Source organism: Amblyomma americanum, chromosome 3 (assembly GCF_052857255.1).
Source record: "Amblyomma americanum isolate KBUSLIRL-KWMA chromosome 3, ASM5285725v1, whole genome shotgun sequence".
NCBI lineage: Eukaryota > Metazoa > Arthropoda > Arachnida > Ixodida > Ixodidae > Amblyomma > Amblyomma americanum.
The window spans coordinates 150,667,074-150,683,609 of NC_135499.1; the positions used below are offsets into that span (position 1 = coordinate 150,667,074).

A 16,536-nucleotide genomic window follows, 5' to 3' on the forward strand; every position below is an offset into this window, starting at 1 on the left:
TAAAAAAAGGAACGCGTTACCGCCCTACGTTAGCTACAAAAAAGGTAACGCGTTACCGTTACCGTTAGAGAAAAAGAGTACCGCAATTTCAGTTATGCGTCTTTGCTGCAAAAACTCACGATAACAATTTCATAAAACGGCTGTAGCGAACGTATAGTGGAGCTGCCATGGACGAGCCTCAGACGCTTAGCAAGCTTCCTTGCTTTTCGCTGAATTCCAGGGTTAGCCGAGTTAAGCCACTGCCAATTTTTTTTCTGCCTATTTTACTCGTGATGCAACAATCCTTGCCAACTTCTCCAAATTCAGTTGTGGGGTCTCTTTGTGCAAAAAGTTGAATGGCCAGTCAGTGAAAATTTTAACTAAAATGATCCTTCCCCATCAACTGTTGCATTTCCCCCACCCAGTGGACGGGCTGGAATGCCAGCTGCGGCAGGAGCGGTCACGAGCAGAGGAGCTGAAGCACCGGCTGGATGCAGAGCAGGCCAGGACACTAGAGCTGCTCACTCAGCTCAACAGCCAGCGATCCTCATGCCTGGAACTGGAGATGGCATTGGCCAACTGTCGGGCCGACCTTGCCGATGCTAATCGTCAGATACTCGCCCTCAAGCAGGAAGTCCTGCACTTCAAGTGAGTACACGCTCCCCTCACCTTTGCTCCTACTCCCACTTTCCCTCTTAGCCTTCCAGTTCATCACCTTGGCGTGTTTGCTGGGTATGGCACCAGGAAGCTTTGCAGTTCACATTGCACATTCATATCGCATACATATGTGATGGAAGTGTACTGTCATCACATTCAAGTCAGTGGAAGCTTGCTGCATTGAGATAAAAGTGTTAGCGGGCGACATGGAGGGAAGAGGCACTCTTTTATGATGACTGGAGACTTGCGCAACATGTTTTGTCACTTATTGGTCGGTGTTAGGACAGCGAGTAAAAAGGAAAAGCTTTTTTGTGAAGTAAGAAGAGTCTAGCTTTGAAAACAGGCCCGTGAATATTCCTTTTGCAGGAGTTCTTTGGAGGTTGAGAAACTGCATGCACAGAACATGCTGAATGCAGTCAACGCTGAGCGGGCACACTTTAACCAGCTGCAAGCCACCCTGGAGTTGGAGCGATGCCGTGGCGCCATGTCTCACGAACAGGACTTGCGGCTCATCCGCGAGCTCAAAGCAAGCTCCTCTCTACCTTCTACTCCACGGCAGACACAGACCAGTGACATCGAGAACATGCGCGGAGGACCCCCGTCAAGCGCAACCCGCCTCAACAGCTCAGTGCGTATCGACGAAGATGACGCTGCCAGTCATAGCAGCCACTACGTATGTGCCCAGGAGAAGCTAAACCTGAGCGAGTCCCTGCTGCAGGCAGAAGAGGAGATCTCACGGTTGCGGCAGCTGGCTCTGAGCCAAGACCTGCTGGGCCGGCCTGCGGCGGACGGCACCCCATCACCCAGCATGTGTCGGCTGCTGCACAAGCTGTATTGGAAGTACCGCAAGGCCGACAGCTTGCGCAAGGCGCTTGTCTACCAGAAGCAGTACTTGCTCAGCCTTCTCCAAGGTTTCCAGGCCACAGAAGACATGGCTATGCGACTGATGGCTGGCTCCCGGCGACAGCCTCCGTCATCCCCGCCCTTGCACCACCTTGATGGCATAGCAACCTCAAGCGAGGATGATGCGCGTCCCAAGCACCAGGGCTTCCGCCTGCATGCTGCCGATTCCTCCAGTGGCCGCCACTTCCAGCACCTGCTGGCCTACCAGTCGCGGGGGCGGCAAGACTCTGTGGACGAAGTTCCACTGCCCTCGGGCTCATCGTCTCACTCATCGGCCGATGGGTCATCGGGCTTTGCGTCGTCGCACCCAGTGTCAGCTCGGTTCCGCTTCCGGTCAGCGGTGCAGGCCCTGGTGGCCCTCCACCGCATGCAGCACCTGGTGCACAAGTGGCGGCTAGCAGCATGCGTGCCTCCAGCACCCGTGCTTCTCCACAAGGTGGAGCTGGCGGTGCGGTCAGTGCCCCCTGGTGCGTGCTTATACCTTCTACATTCTTCTTAGCAGAGCAGTGAAATTTTCACTGCAAGTTGTGTGCACTTAGGCACGGCTCCGCAGCTTAATTTTTGCCTGAAAGTACAAACTGCATTGCAACACATGCTCCCAGCTGCTTAATCCTTTTGTAGTCAAAGCCTAAACGCACAGCTCGCTATCATAATACTTACGTATGTTCATTTCAAGCTGAAGTGTTTTTCCTAATGCTAATCTTATCCATGGTCATGCAAACAAGAGGATCTTTAGGTGGACTTCTGTCACGCACTGCACATGACTACTAATCACTGCCGCCTCATGCATGCTTCATAGTTCATCTGTACCAGTTCTGTAACTGCCATTTGTTTATGAGCATTGTGGCACTCTAGCCACTGGTTGAAAACAGTTAAGTTAAAAATAGGCATCATTTCTTATTTTGTCTTGATTACCCAGAAGACCAGGCTTTGGCAGATCACTCAAGGAAAGACCTAGACAGGTTCTGACTCGAGCAGTATGGCCAGCTTGCTGAAATTGACCAATTTTAATTGTGTTCATGGTTGCTCATTTTTTATCTGTTTGTGTCATGAAACCACATTTTGATAGTGGTAGCCTTAAGAGTATTCTGAAAAGGGAATGGTAGGATGGGAAGGGGGAGGGGAAATGATTGAACTGAAAAGGAAAATTGCGTGTGTGTAATTTTTCATTTTCGTCAAATAACTCACTTCTTTTTTTCTTGCTACTTTGCATGGGCAGATTTGAGATTTTCACTAAGTCTTTTCTGAGCTCTAAAAGGTTTCGAAGGCATAAAAAATTTTGATCAAGGCAAGCAGAAAACAGTAGTTGATTCTTTCCAGGTGGTCCATGGAAGTTGGGAGCATCGTCTGGTTCGGGCTTCTCCATGGCCACAGCAAAATCATCCCAGACGTCAGTGCTGTCAGGCAGCGCTAGCCAAGCATCAGCGGCCACAGTCTTGTGCCGGAGGTTGCCGTTGCCCCCATCACCTAGGTAGGTAGCGTGTGGAGAATGCATGTCACTGTCTTTCAGCAGGCATGCATCCAGCCTTCATTTGTGCACAATGTTTTCTGTACAGCAAAGAAAAAAAATTGGCTGTGATTTAGCTCTGGTTAAACCTGAAGTGACGCGATAGCTACATCTGGCCGAGTGGAACTCGCTCAGTCGAATTGCAAAGTCAGTCTTTCGACGCTGCGTTTCGATGGGCGTTCCTTCTTCATCTTCGTCCCACTTGACACGGCGCATGCGCACAGCTGTGGCAGCTCAGTTTCGCCGCCACGCCGCCGGCAGCAGCAGCTGCTCCACACCACGTGACCAGGGGGGGCCATGGTGGCCACGCTGAAGGCTCGAAGAGGTGGCATAGTGTAGCTATCACTACAAAAATGTTTTTTTCACCCTTTTCAAGGGGTGGTAGCTGTACCAGGTACCCTCCCCTTCCCCATACAGGGGAGCATGCAAGTTTTCGATTACAGCGTATTGTTACAGCAGTGGTGCTCATGTAGTTCACCTTGGAGAAAGTGCACTATGCTTCTGTTGCTCTAAAACGCAGCTTTCATATAAAGCTTTTTGTGCCTATAATAACAGCCGCCATGGTGTCATATCTCCAGGGCATGGCATCAATACAAGGGCTGTAGCTGAAGAAGTTGCTGCAGCTGGCCAGGATGGCGCAAAAGATTGAAAGAATGGTCATCTAGGGCAAATTTTAATGGACTACGCACCTGGCAGTTTTTTAACATCAATGAGTCCACGCTGTTATTCAAGCTGCTACCATATAGAATGCTTGTGTCGAAAGGAGAGTCATGCCGCTGCGATGGCTCAGTTGTTATGGTGCTCAGCTGCTGACCCGAAAAACGTGGATTCTGTCCCGGCCATGGCGGTCCCATTTCAATGGAGGCGAAATTTTAGAGGCCCGTGTATTATGCGATATCAGTGCGCGTTAAAGAACTCCAGGGGGTCGAAATTTCCGGAGCCCTCCACTAAGCCGTTCCTCAGAGTCGTGCACCAGCAGTACGCATGTGAAAGATTTCGGTTGTGTTGAGAGCCATCATGTCGAGATCCAAAAATCTAGCTCTTCTTGTGATTGGGAAGTTAGCGAAGCAGACATGCTTTAATGACACTCAGCTGCCATCAGGAGTCGCCTACAGGAACAATACGAAAGTGTGGATGACCGGGCCGCTTTCTGAGGAGTGCATGTGCCTCTTTGACTGCCGTTTTGCGGCGAAGGAAGGAAACGTCGTCATCCTCGACAATGCATCAGCGCATGTCACACCGTATAACCTTAAAGGGGTACACGTGCGTGTGAATCATAGGTAGTGCGGGCGCAGTCACTTATAGCAGGTGCAGATGTGAGCACTGCACTCGTGCCTGCTCGCATGTGCTGCCGTACACATGTGCAGGCCGGTTTCGGCATACGCGCAGGCGCGCGGCGTATAGTGCCATCTCAGAGGAGGCACACCGAGCCGAAACCACACAAAGCAAGAGTTCCAAAAATGTAATTCGCTGGAGGCAAATGCTTTGATATTTCGAATACCAAGCATTCAGGTTGAATCGAATATCAAATACTTTTGAATATTCTCACAGGCATAGCCACGTGCTATCTGAACGGAGGCCATCCAGTTCAGTTTTGATGTTGATTGCAATCATTTTTAACTTGACTCTTTCTTTGATCTCACCATAACAGGTCACCTGCGCGGCCTGGTCCAAGCACACCAACATCGGGCATGCGGGAGTTCGTCGATAGGCTTGACAACTTGCACAAGCAGTTTGGTCTGAGTGATGACAGCCATTGCTGACATACCGCTCATGGGGCTTGTGGGATTAGATAGCGCACACATCAGTTTTTTTTGTTTGTTTTTTCCCCTACAAGGGTTGAGTAACACACAGGGAGAGGGAATAAATAGTGCTTCAGAGAGTTGCGCCTTGCACATCGTGTAGATAAGTAGTATATGTAGAGTAGCTTTGTCATTGCTCTTTGGAAAGACTGCAATATTTTTTACATTCTCACCACCCAGGGTACTCTATGCAAACCAGGAGGAGAGGTTTACTGAGGCTTATTTATGCTAAAAAAAAGCATCTTTCTGACAGAGGCATGCTTGGTTGGCTCTGTTCTAGTCGTGAACGAGTGTGACAAGACGTGTAGTGGAAACCATTTGTTTGGGCAAGGGCTGTTGGAGCAGAGTAGACATACCTGTGCATGTGTTTATGGTGGCACTTTGTGGGCCCAATGCAATCTTGCACAGAAGAGCTATTCTTAATAGCACAGCAGAGGCTGTGTTATGACAGCAGTGCTTTATTGAAAAGAGGCTTGCTCTGGTTCAGCTCGAGTCATCCTAGGATAACTGTTTCGATGTTCATTTTGCATATGTTACTCAGGAGTCGGCACTCACTCCTTTAATTACCATGTTCTTTTTTTTTTTTCATGGTACAAAAGCGTACGATATTGCCTTTTGTATAGTCGTAAAATCCTGATGCATGTTCTTTCGAGTCTCCAAACAAACTCATGCAAACATTTGCGACAGCCATTGGGGCCTCCCAAGTTACTTTGCACTCTGCCAAACAGTTTGTGCCAGTCAAGGGAGTTGTGTGGGCTTTTAGATCCACCCCGACTCCAGTTCCTGATCCGTCTCTGCGCATTTATCATGCCGAGCTGCCAAAAACAGGGAGGGACCTCCGAAGTCAGTGCCTTCCTCTTCAAAAGTGCTTGAAGTGGCTTACAAGCTGCGCAGCTTTGGGTATTTTAGTCTTTCTTTTTTAATGTAGCTTATAGGCACCTATACCTTTGCCATCTACTGGGTTTGGCAGGTAACCCTGCACTGTGTACATAGAATATGTATATTTTACCAGCACTGACCATGTTTAGAAAGCGTCTTGCTGTCTTGTCTGAAAGTTGGCCAAGATGGATATGTCTTTGCGAATAAAACATGTACATACCTGTTCTTAAACAAATGGTTCATTTCCTTCGTTTGTCTTTGGAGCTTCTTCCTGTAATAAATCTCATTGCAGGCATCACATGGTTAGTAAAAGCACATGACCTCATCAGGAAATTAAGTGAGAGGGCAGTTTCCTATCTTGTAGTATCTGGTTTTCTTCTTGTTGTCTTTTGCCCTACCCACCCAGATCTCGTTGCCTTCGCTTTGCCTTTTTCTGAGAAAAAAAAAAAGTGACAAAAAAATTTGGTGTCCCGACTGCTTGAAAGAGGTGCAATACAACATTTGGAATGCAAATAAACGGTACTACGATTTGGTCCATGGGCGTAACAAGATGCCTTCAAGCAGGTTTCACTTGCCGTTGAGTGGAACGAAGTTTGGTATGATTTTGAATGTTGTCCAAGGTGGCGCTCCACATTTTTTCGCCCGCAATGAGTGACGTCAAGGTGCACTTGTTCCCCCCAGTTATGGCTCCATCGATGCCAGTGGTTGTTCACAGAAACAACCAGTGCTGGCCGGTGACACCGGCATCAGGAATGTGGTAGTCCAGATTGGCAGGTCGACCAGGACGTCAAAGTGCACTTCAGCACTGCAGAGACCCAAACACCTGGTATAAAATAGTTTGTACTGGTGTTTTGAGCTCATTTTTATGATTACTATGTCCGTTAGGCCTTTTTCAAGGTTAAACAAACCCAAAAATTTTGTGTCTGTAGCCCTGTAAATGAACGACAGCCAGGCTTTACAATCAATCAAGTCGTCATCTATATATCTTCCTGCCACATGATAGAGGCATACTTTCACTTTTCAAGCAATCTTAAGATATGTTGAGTGCATTAAAAGGTAAGCAGATGCCACTCCAAGGGTGTACGCTTCTTGTTGCTAAATTAAGCGTAACATCCACCATGGGGTCATCACACTAAACAGATTGGTTATGTGAAGAAAGACAGAGGAGCTGTTTGACCAAGCAGCTGCTGATGCCATGGCACCATTGCAAAGCACATGTCGAAGCATGCAAAATTCTCGCGCTTTAGTTGGCAAAACCTTGTCTTCAGCACACAAGCATTCATCGCTTGGTGACACAGGCATCACAGGCCAGCATATACAAATAGCCCGGAGCAGTTTTATAAGCCCTTTCTATAACAAAACACCGTACAGCAAATTGTGCAACAGATGGTGGTTGTAATGCGTGCTGCGGCACATAGTTCACTGCTGGTGCATTCAAAATGTGGCCATCGACAGCCAGTCGGACAGTTCTGGGCAGTCGAAAAGCATTCATGAATCGAAAGATAACTATATGCTGTGTTAGATTGTCCTAAGTAGGGTTAAATTTCAGGGGAGACTCTGGTCGTGATCAAAAAAGGCAAAAAATTTGATTTTGCAAGAATGGCATATTCGGTACCTGTACAATTTTAAGTACCTGCCTAAAAAATTTCAGGGCTTAATTCGACCTCCAATTACTGAAACATTATATAATTTGCGGCTACGAAGTGTGTAAATTGATATTTTAGAGCGAAATGCGGCATAACTTCACACCTGTCACTTCCCACGACTGCATCCCCGATGGCCATCATCTTGGTTTTGTTTGAAAACTGGAACCCTTCCCCAAGTCCTGGTAATATTCACAGCTGTGAAACATTTTTGGAACATCCGCCTACTGTTGTTTTTTGCAGATCTCTGCAACGACCTTCGAATTGCTGGCGCAAGCACTTCAGATGCGATTTTCTCAGCTTCGTGCTTTTTGCCAACGTGACTAGCCTTACAGAAGTTTTTATTGTTATTTTATGCTACAATTTTAATTAATCTTGTACGGTTGAATTCAGAAAGAACTAAAATGTGGAGCTATGCTTTTTTTTGAGTGAGTCAAACATTACAAATTTTGTGAACCATAATGTCACCTAATTATATTTTATAATTGTGGTGCTTGTGCATAAATGAACATTTCTCTTTGATGATGCACCTCAGAAACAGTATATTTAGTATAGCTCCAAAGGCAAGTCTTTGGCTACAGCTTCATTTCAGTCGAAACAAAAAAATGTTGAAAGTGTGTTAATGACTCGCAAGAATTGAGCCAATTAAGCCTTAGTTATTTTCATATATTATGGGAACAAATTGAGATATACTGAAACTAATTATATTTCAGGAAACAGGTAGAAGAAACACAAATGCACACGCATTACAATGTCTTCAATAATAAGAATTTTTCACTTCCACGCCTGCATCTTTATTTGTATTAATTTTATTAATGCAGCCATAATTATGAAATCTTCAGGGAACATGTATTTTTTCACGCTGATTCTAAATATGTTATTTAATTTTGTGTAAAGCAATTTCTTGAGCAGTTATGTAATTTTTATGGAAGTATTTTGTGAAGAGGTTTGAAGAAAATTTGCTGCCGGAAACTCACTGAAATATATGCCATTGGGTTTTCTTGATATCAAGGAATGCAGTAAGAACAAAATTGTCATCCTGGCTATCATAGAACTTGAGTTATACGGTATTGAAGCCGCCATTTCAGGAACAGGAATACACACTTTTCTTCAAATTTCTTAAGCGACAACTTCAAAACTATAACTTAAGTTCTATGATAGGCAGGAAGACAATTTTACCTTTACTGCATTCCTTTATGTTAAGAGAACCCATAACATACATTTCAGCAAGTTCCCTGCATCAAATTTTCTCGAAAGCTCATCACAAAATACTTGTATAAATATTACTCATGTGCTCAAGGAATTGTTGTACATGAAATTAAATGACATATATAGAATCGGCACACAAAAATATATGCTCCCTGAATATTTCTCTAATGTGACTACATTGAAAAGTTGCACCGCATTTTTTCAAAGAAACTCTCGGAAATACATGGTCAAAATGGGACTGCCCCCTCCAACAGTGACCTATAAATCGGTCCCTGATCCACAGCAGCGCAACAAAGGATAAAATTGAGCAGATCACCAAGCGAGAAGCAAATGGTAGCTAAATAGAAATACCCTAGAATTATTTAACAGCCAGTGCTATGTGATCATATCAACTTAGATTTGCCTACTTCTATGACTGATAGTAGACTAGTAGAAAAATCATGCTTTGAAATATTCATGAAAACTGAGAACGGACTTGTCACATAAAACTGCTTTGCAAGATACATATGCACGAAATATTTTGCGACCAACGTACGTTTGTCGTACATATTTCTAGTTGTGCCTTAAAAACCAGGGATCAGATAATGCAAACAGGAGAACTTAAAACATGAACAAATGAAAACAAAAATTATTGGTTCTGCAGAAGAATACAGGCTGGGTTCATTAACTTGGAACGACCTTTGCACCACAGAAGTGAAAATCATATTCACTAGTATTTGTTGTCAGTTTGCTGTTGTCCTTTTCATTGCCTTCTTTGCATTTCATTTGACGCTGACTGCACCTATAGCCAGCCTTTGCTTTTTGTAGCCAGCAGTTCATAGTAAACCATCAAACATTATATGGACATCCATCAGATATTCACACTGTACATCTGATATCTCTAACAGACATCTATATAGTCTCACCTACCAAGAGCCTATGTTCCTACCAAACTGAAATTAACATCCAGTCCATGCTATTGTATGCACTGTAGATGTCCCAGCTGGGCATGAACGAGATATTTATGGATTTCCAGCACAGTTTAAACGCGGGCAGTCTACATAGCATAGGCACTGACACTATGAACTAAATGTGATTGTGCATATGAATCTATATATCAGAAGATGAACTAATTTCATAGCGTTGTATATTTGTTGTGTTGAGTCAGCAGAAAGTGCATAGATGTCCAGAGAACCTTTTATGCACAACTGCTATGGACGTATTTTCAGTTTATTTTAATTGCTGTTCGACTACAAGGTAGTACATAAGCACAACAGTTCACCTTCACTCATGCTGATATGCCACTCAGGGAAGATGTCGCTATGAAAGTCAGCAGAAAATTGTAGTATACCAAAGTTATCTAATTTAATATTATGGCTTTTTATTCACTCTGTGTGCTATCAGTTGAGCAGGTGAAAATCAGAGTCAAATCTAAAATATTTTGGCAAGCCCAAGCAGCAACTGTTAATTTAAGTGCATAACCCTCATTCAAAAGTCATTCATCCAACATACCTTGGATTGGTGGTGCAAAAGTGTCTATACCAGTTCCTATGCCCACGAGCAACCGTCCAAGATTAAATGGATCTTTAACCAACTGAGCCCGACTAAATAAATTACAGCTGCATTCAACACCTGCTTGGCATTAACCAGTTTTGTTTGAATTGCCCCCATCAAAAATTGAGAAGTGGCAGACTTTCATCAGGGGTACCCATTCCAGCTGGAAAATTTCAAGCTGGAGTGGTATTTCCACTGGAACTGGAAGAGATTCGAGCTGTAGTTATGTGGAGGTGACAATTTTTCAGCTGGAAGCAAAAGGGACACAATTTCAGATTTCATAATAGCAGGCAGGGCCATTTTCCAATTAGAAGCAGAACGCGTTATAGCTGGAAGGGCCAGATTTCTGGTTCCATAATCCAGATTGAAATGGAAACTTTTTTCGTCAAGTCCAGCTGTTTTTGTCTTAGAACGCTTAAGGAGTATAGATGCCTAATTTTAGTTTCATGTTTTTTTCTCTACAGTTATATGGCCCACCGTGTGGTATTTGCCCACGACCACCTAATTAATTTACACTTTAACACTTCTTTCGTGCTGTTTTGGTATCGTCAACCATACAACGGCTGTGACGTCAATCATGTGAGGTATGAAAAAAAAATAGTATAATCACTTATGCACCATTTGTTGCAACTCTGGCTCGAAGCAGGCTGCCTTGAAGGGGCTCTGAAACACCTTCTGACGAGAGACATGCAGCAGAAAACCCACAATCGCACGTAAAGTTGGCGAGCCCTTTCCGGCGACTTTTTCATCGAGCTGAACTGCTGGGCTTTACATGCTTCAATTCCCCCAGCGCACACAAAGACACTGAGCACTTTGTAGTGTGTGGGAGTTGGAGACTTTTTCATAATCACACCTTCCTCCGTTGCACACTCCTGCGTATGCCACTCGAGAGGTGGTTATTGGTTAGATTCGGTCGGATGTCAGGGCAGCCACCATGGCCGCGGCCAGTCAGCCTCGTCACTCCAGAAGGTCAGGAAGTTTTACCCCTCGGGGAATTCCCGCATGCGTCAGTGGTGGAGCACCGACTTTTCAGCTTGCAACAAGTGACGAGAGGAGAGGGAAAGGCAAGCAGATGGTAAAATTCAAATTTTGACTACCGATAACTGAAAGTTCTACAAAGCGCATTTAAAAAAATTCTTGCTGGAGTATATTCATGGAGTGGCATCCTTTAACATCCCAAGCATAACACAACTTTGAAAGCCCATTTCAGAGCCCCTTTAAGCATTGTATAGTGAATTAAAACAGTGTATCAGTGATTATAATGCAGTTATTTTCACACCTTATATGACCTAAACCCACCTTCACATTACATCCTTCATTTGCCTGTTTAAATAGAAGCAGTGTCAGAGGAAAATCAGTTATGAAGGCAGTTTCAGGCGAGGTGATTCATGTATGTGTCATTACAAAGAAAACACGCAAGCAAGTGCATGGAAAATATACATAGCATAGGCTAATGGAGGAGTTTGTTATCCATTAAGTTCACCATATGTACCCTAAAAATTCAGAACTGAAGAAAAATATGTAGGTGTGGAATAACAATCCTAGGACATGACAAATAGCGATGTGGTCATATAATGATTGATGGAAATGAATTTTTTATGGAGCAAGCACTTTAGAGCAAGGGCAGCTCTGGCCAAAGAGCACCATGGCACAAGGTATTTCCTTTTATGCAAGGTGGGGTTTACGACCCGTATTTTTCAACTCATTTCACCCCAGATAAGCCGAGCACCAGGCTAGGTGAAGCAGCTCAGATTGTATCACGTGTAGGTAGTCACTACAGCTGTGGATAAAACGTCGTGAACATCAGTTTTTTTCTAGGGAAAGGTTGGTAAATGGGACAGGTAAAAAATTTTAACTCAGAGTGGATAGCCAGGGCATTTCAGGGGTGCTCGTGGTTTACGGGAGGTTTTCACATGACCCCACACAACGGCAACATCCTGAGGACGTCGTCAAATGGTTGGAACGACCTCATCCCGAAGAGGACATTCTGAGTACCTTTTGAGTGCATCATGGCTAATGTCCTCATGAGGATGTACTCGGTACTTTGCTGGACAACTCGAGAATGAAAACTACTCATATGTCCTACAGTATTGCATTGTGGAATTGAATTGAGATCAAACAGACTTTACCTCTTGCACTCGGCTTTCATTACTTAAAAACTGCAGGTTTATTAAAATATGTGGGTACAATAGTGATATAAAGGAGGAAACCATAGCCCCAAAAAATTATATCCCTTGAGGAGATGTCTTAAGATATTTTGCTTTGAAAGCTAGTCTTATGTACCGCATGCCGCATAGCTCTCTCTGGAGTTGAATTCTGCTACCTGAATGGGAAAGATGAGTGGCCCAGAAATCAGTGCTATTCCTTCTCTTATTGTTTATTCTGGTTAGCTTGTCTTACATTAGCTTTGGATACAGAACTCCTATGAAAAAAAAGCTCAGTACAAATCCTGAAGTAGTACTGAAAACGTCCCCAGACATGATCCTCAAGACGTGCTGGGTCTTGCTTGAAGAACAGTTGGGGACAACCTAAGGACGTCTGAAGTTCCTGAAGCCGGCATCCTGAGGTCATACTCGGGCCAACGTCTTTGCATAGTCTGGAACGTGACAGACGTCATATTATTGTAGAGCACGCATTCAGCGGTGCAGGCCGGAGCTGACAATTAGATATGCACACACATCCTTTTGTCATGCTTCATGTTCCAATCAGATTCAACGTGTATACAAATGGATCCACCCTCCTACAGCCGTTTGCCCATTGCCTTCTTGTCTGCAGTCAAGACAATTGTAATAACCAAGCACCAGCTGTTATATACAACAAAATCCTTGGCAGCCCTTGAACTTTATTGTGCAGTCAAGCCAAAGTGAAACACAAACATGCATATGCTGTACTTTCTACTTTGAAGCAACATATTCCTTTACAGACGGGTTGTGAATACTTCAGTGAATGGATGGATGGAATAACTATTGTCCAGCACTGCCTATTCTAGACACTGTATCCAACAGACACACGGAGCTAGGGCTTTAGCCTTACTGCCTAGATGACGACTTGGAGTCTTTGGATCCGGGCGGCATCTTCGGGCAGTTGGCAGCTAAACTTTTTTTTTCTCTCTTTCACGTTTCATTCAGGCCTACTGTGCATGCTCTTTTACACACTAACGTACACAACCAAGGTAAACCTGATCAAATCGTTTGCAAGATGCTAGTTGGAAAGGCATCAGCAATAAGGCCAACGAGATGGCAACAAGCAAGAGAAATTGGATAAGAGATTTCAAACTACCACAGTGCCGTTGGCAACGACAGTGTGCACAACATTCTGCTCATCATTTCTTACATGCTGCCCAAACAGGAACTGGGTTCCAGAATTGCAATGACGCAAATCGCGCCAATAAAAGTTTTCAAAAAAAAATTGCCTGTGGTTTAGCTGTGGTTAACCCTAGTTGAATTGCGAAATCATCTAGCTACGTCATCTAGCTACGCAGCGTCTATCACTCTGGGACGTGGCACGACTTCTAGCCGCATCATCGTTACGACGCTTCTTGAGTCGTGCGGCGCGTTCTTCTGGCGTCTCTTGAGCGCGTTGTTTCTTCCTCGCTTTGTTCTGTCGTTGTTGTGCGTCTTTAAGCGCTCTCCATAACGACTACAATACACTGAGGAAAAACACACGCGCGCGCACGCACGCACACGCACGCACGCACACGCACACACACACACACACACACACACACACACACACACACACACACACACATATATATATATATATATATATATATATATATATATATATATATATATATATATATATATATATATATATATATATATATATATATATATATATATATATATATATATATATACCCCCGCGACACTCCCTCCGTCCCAGAGCAAGCGGCGACGGCTTCGCCATCTGTTGGAGCGCGGCTGCGGCGTTGCTAGGCAACGACGGCTCAAGGTCGTTCGTCGGCCTGGCTGGCGTAGTAAATCTTTCGCTTTAAAAACTTGAGAGACGCTTTAAGAGTCACCTTGAAACACGGAAACGAGACAATAGCTGAGAAAACGGAAGTCCGAGTGCTTGGCATGGATTGTGGCAGCAGAACACAGCTAGGACGATGTAGCAAAACCATCGCCTCTCTCAAGAATACAACAGAGCAAATCTCAAGAATCTTGCGAAGAGTCAGCAGTAAAAATAAAGGGATATGAAAGAACAGGACACCCTAAGACTTATATACAAGTCTCCTCGCGAGCAGATCTAGTAACGTACGTACAGTATCCCCTATCACGACCTAAACAAGCAAGAGTCTCTACAAATCAACACCATCAACACTGGTTATGCAGAAGACAAAAGGTCCTAACGGCATGATAGAACGGGGTGCACAGCACGCTTTTAGATTTCGAAATCGAAACTGACGATCCTCTTTCAGTAATATGTGGAAGTCAGCTTAGACTTTCTAAGCATTTGCTGCACTATGAGGCATCCAAAATCATGTTTTTTGTCGTTAACGAACTAAAAGTTGTTGCTAAAAGCCCGAAAAAAGGATGAAATAGAATGATCGGGCGCCCCGCATTGATGGATGGATGGATGGATGGATGGACGGACGGACGGACGGACGGACGGATGGATACGGCTGAACCCTTTAAATCGGGCGGTGGCTCAAGCCACCTAGCCATGACTATGGGTGAGCCCTTTACAGAAAAGTATCAAGTGTTCAGCCGTTTCCTCCTCTCCGCACGCAACGCACAACGTGCGTGTCTATCTCATAGTACCTGGCTCTATATGTCTTAGTCCGCGTAACACCCGTCCTGGCCTCAAACAACAAAGAGCTTCCCCTACAGTTATCATAGATATTTTCTTTGGCAATTTCCTGCTCATGTATGTTCCCAGTGCTGATTTGGTCAGCATCCCTGTTTTCCACAGAGCTCTTTCTGTTTCTTTAACCTTTTTCTTAACTGATAATTGCTGATTTTCCCCCCTACTGCTGTCCAGATATTTGCTCGTCAATTTTCTAGTTCGCTTTCTCCATTTCGTATCAACATTCCTTATATACAGGTATCTGAAAACTCTCCTAGCCCACTGCTTCTCCCCAATTTTCTCAATCGCTCCTCAAATGCTATCTCACTGCTAGCTTCTCTGCTCTCGAACGATGCCCATCCTATATCATCCTGTACCCCCTGATTTGGAGTATTGCCATGTGCTCCCAAAGCTAGCCTCCCTACGCCGCGTTGTTTAATTTCTAACCTTGCTTGAACATCTGGTCTCATGCACAGGACCGCATTACCAAAAGTCAGGCTAGGAACCATCACCCCTTTCCAGATCCCTCTTACCACTTCATACCTATTGTAATTCCACAGTGCCCTATTTTTCATGACAGCTGCGTTCCTACTAGCTTTATTCATTACATATTTTTCATGCTCTGTCAGATATTCAGCGCCGTTATTTATCCACACCCCAAGATACGTACTCATCCACTATTTCTAGCGTGAACCCCTGTATTCTATGCTCGCCGACCTCATCATTAAATATGATGACTGCAGATTTTTCCTTACTAAACTTGAAACCTTATCTATCTCCCTCTGTACCACATATGTCTATCAACTTCTGTAAATCTTCCTTGTTGCCATTAGCACTATATCATATTAGACCCGGTAATGACTGTTTAATCAATTCTCCTTGCTTGAAAAAAGAAAGGTTGAAGCCTAGTCCGCTCCTCTCTAGCTTGGTCTCCAACCCTTGCAGGTACAACATGAACAACAAAGGAGACAGAGGTCATCCTTGCCTAAGCGCCCGCTGTATCTCTACAGGCTCTGGCACGTACATTTTTTTTTTCCATTTTATAAGCACTCTGGTACCTTCATATATATCTTTTAAAAGATTAATTAACCATCTTCCACATCCAATGTGCCCAGTATGTCCCACAGATACTCTTGAATAACGTTGTCGTACGCTCTTTAAATATCCAGAAATGCTAGCCATAGGGGCCTGTGTTCCTTTTCAGCAATCTCTATACCTGCGTCAACGAAAACAGATTGTCCTCCAACCTCCTTTGTTTCCGGAACCCATTTTGTAGCTCCCCCTCATTCTCCACCCAAGCCTGCAATCTGTCCTTTATAATCTGCATCACCACCCTGTACACCACAGATGTGATCACTGTTATGGGACGGTAGTTACCTACATCAGCTTTGTCCCCCTTTCCCTTATATATCGTGTTCATTCTACTTAATCGCCATTCATCGGGGACTTTCCCATCCACTATCATTTTATACACTACCTGTATTAATGTTTGCTTGGATTTTGGTCCTAGCTTCTTTATTAACATAATCGGAATACCATCTGGTCCTGTTGACGTGCCACTAGGAACCTTCTCTGCCCTTTCCCACTCTCTTTGCTCAAGTGAAGCTATTGCAGTAACCGGTCTATCCTC

General features: G+C 44.4%; 1 protein-coding gene across 15 annotated transcripts in view; it reads left to right on the forward strand.

Annotated features, from left to right (window-relative positions):
* The window catches only part of LOC144125168 (uncharacterized), a 264,663-nt gene extending 258,707 nt beyond the window's left edge, over nt 1–5,956 (forward strand). For all 15 annotated transcript variants that reach the window (XM_077658304.1, XM_077658313.1, XM_077658306.1 and 12 more), the window contains 4 exons: nt 405–627; nt 1,003–2,006; nt 2,860–3,010; nt 4,698–5,956. In XM_077658304.1, coding sequence (XP_077514430.1) covers nt 405–627; nt 1,003–2,006; nt 2,860–3,010; nt 4,698–4,809 — 1,490 coding nt within the window. In that variant the 3' untranslated portion in view covers nt 4,810–5,956. The remainder of the gene's footprint in view (nt 1–404; nt 628–1,002; nt 2,007–2,859; nt 3,011–4,697) is intronic.
* The last annotated feature ends 10,580 nt before the right edge of the window (nt 5,957–16,536 follow it).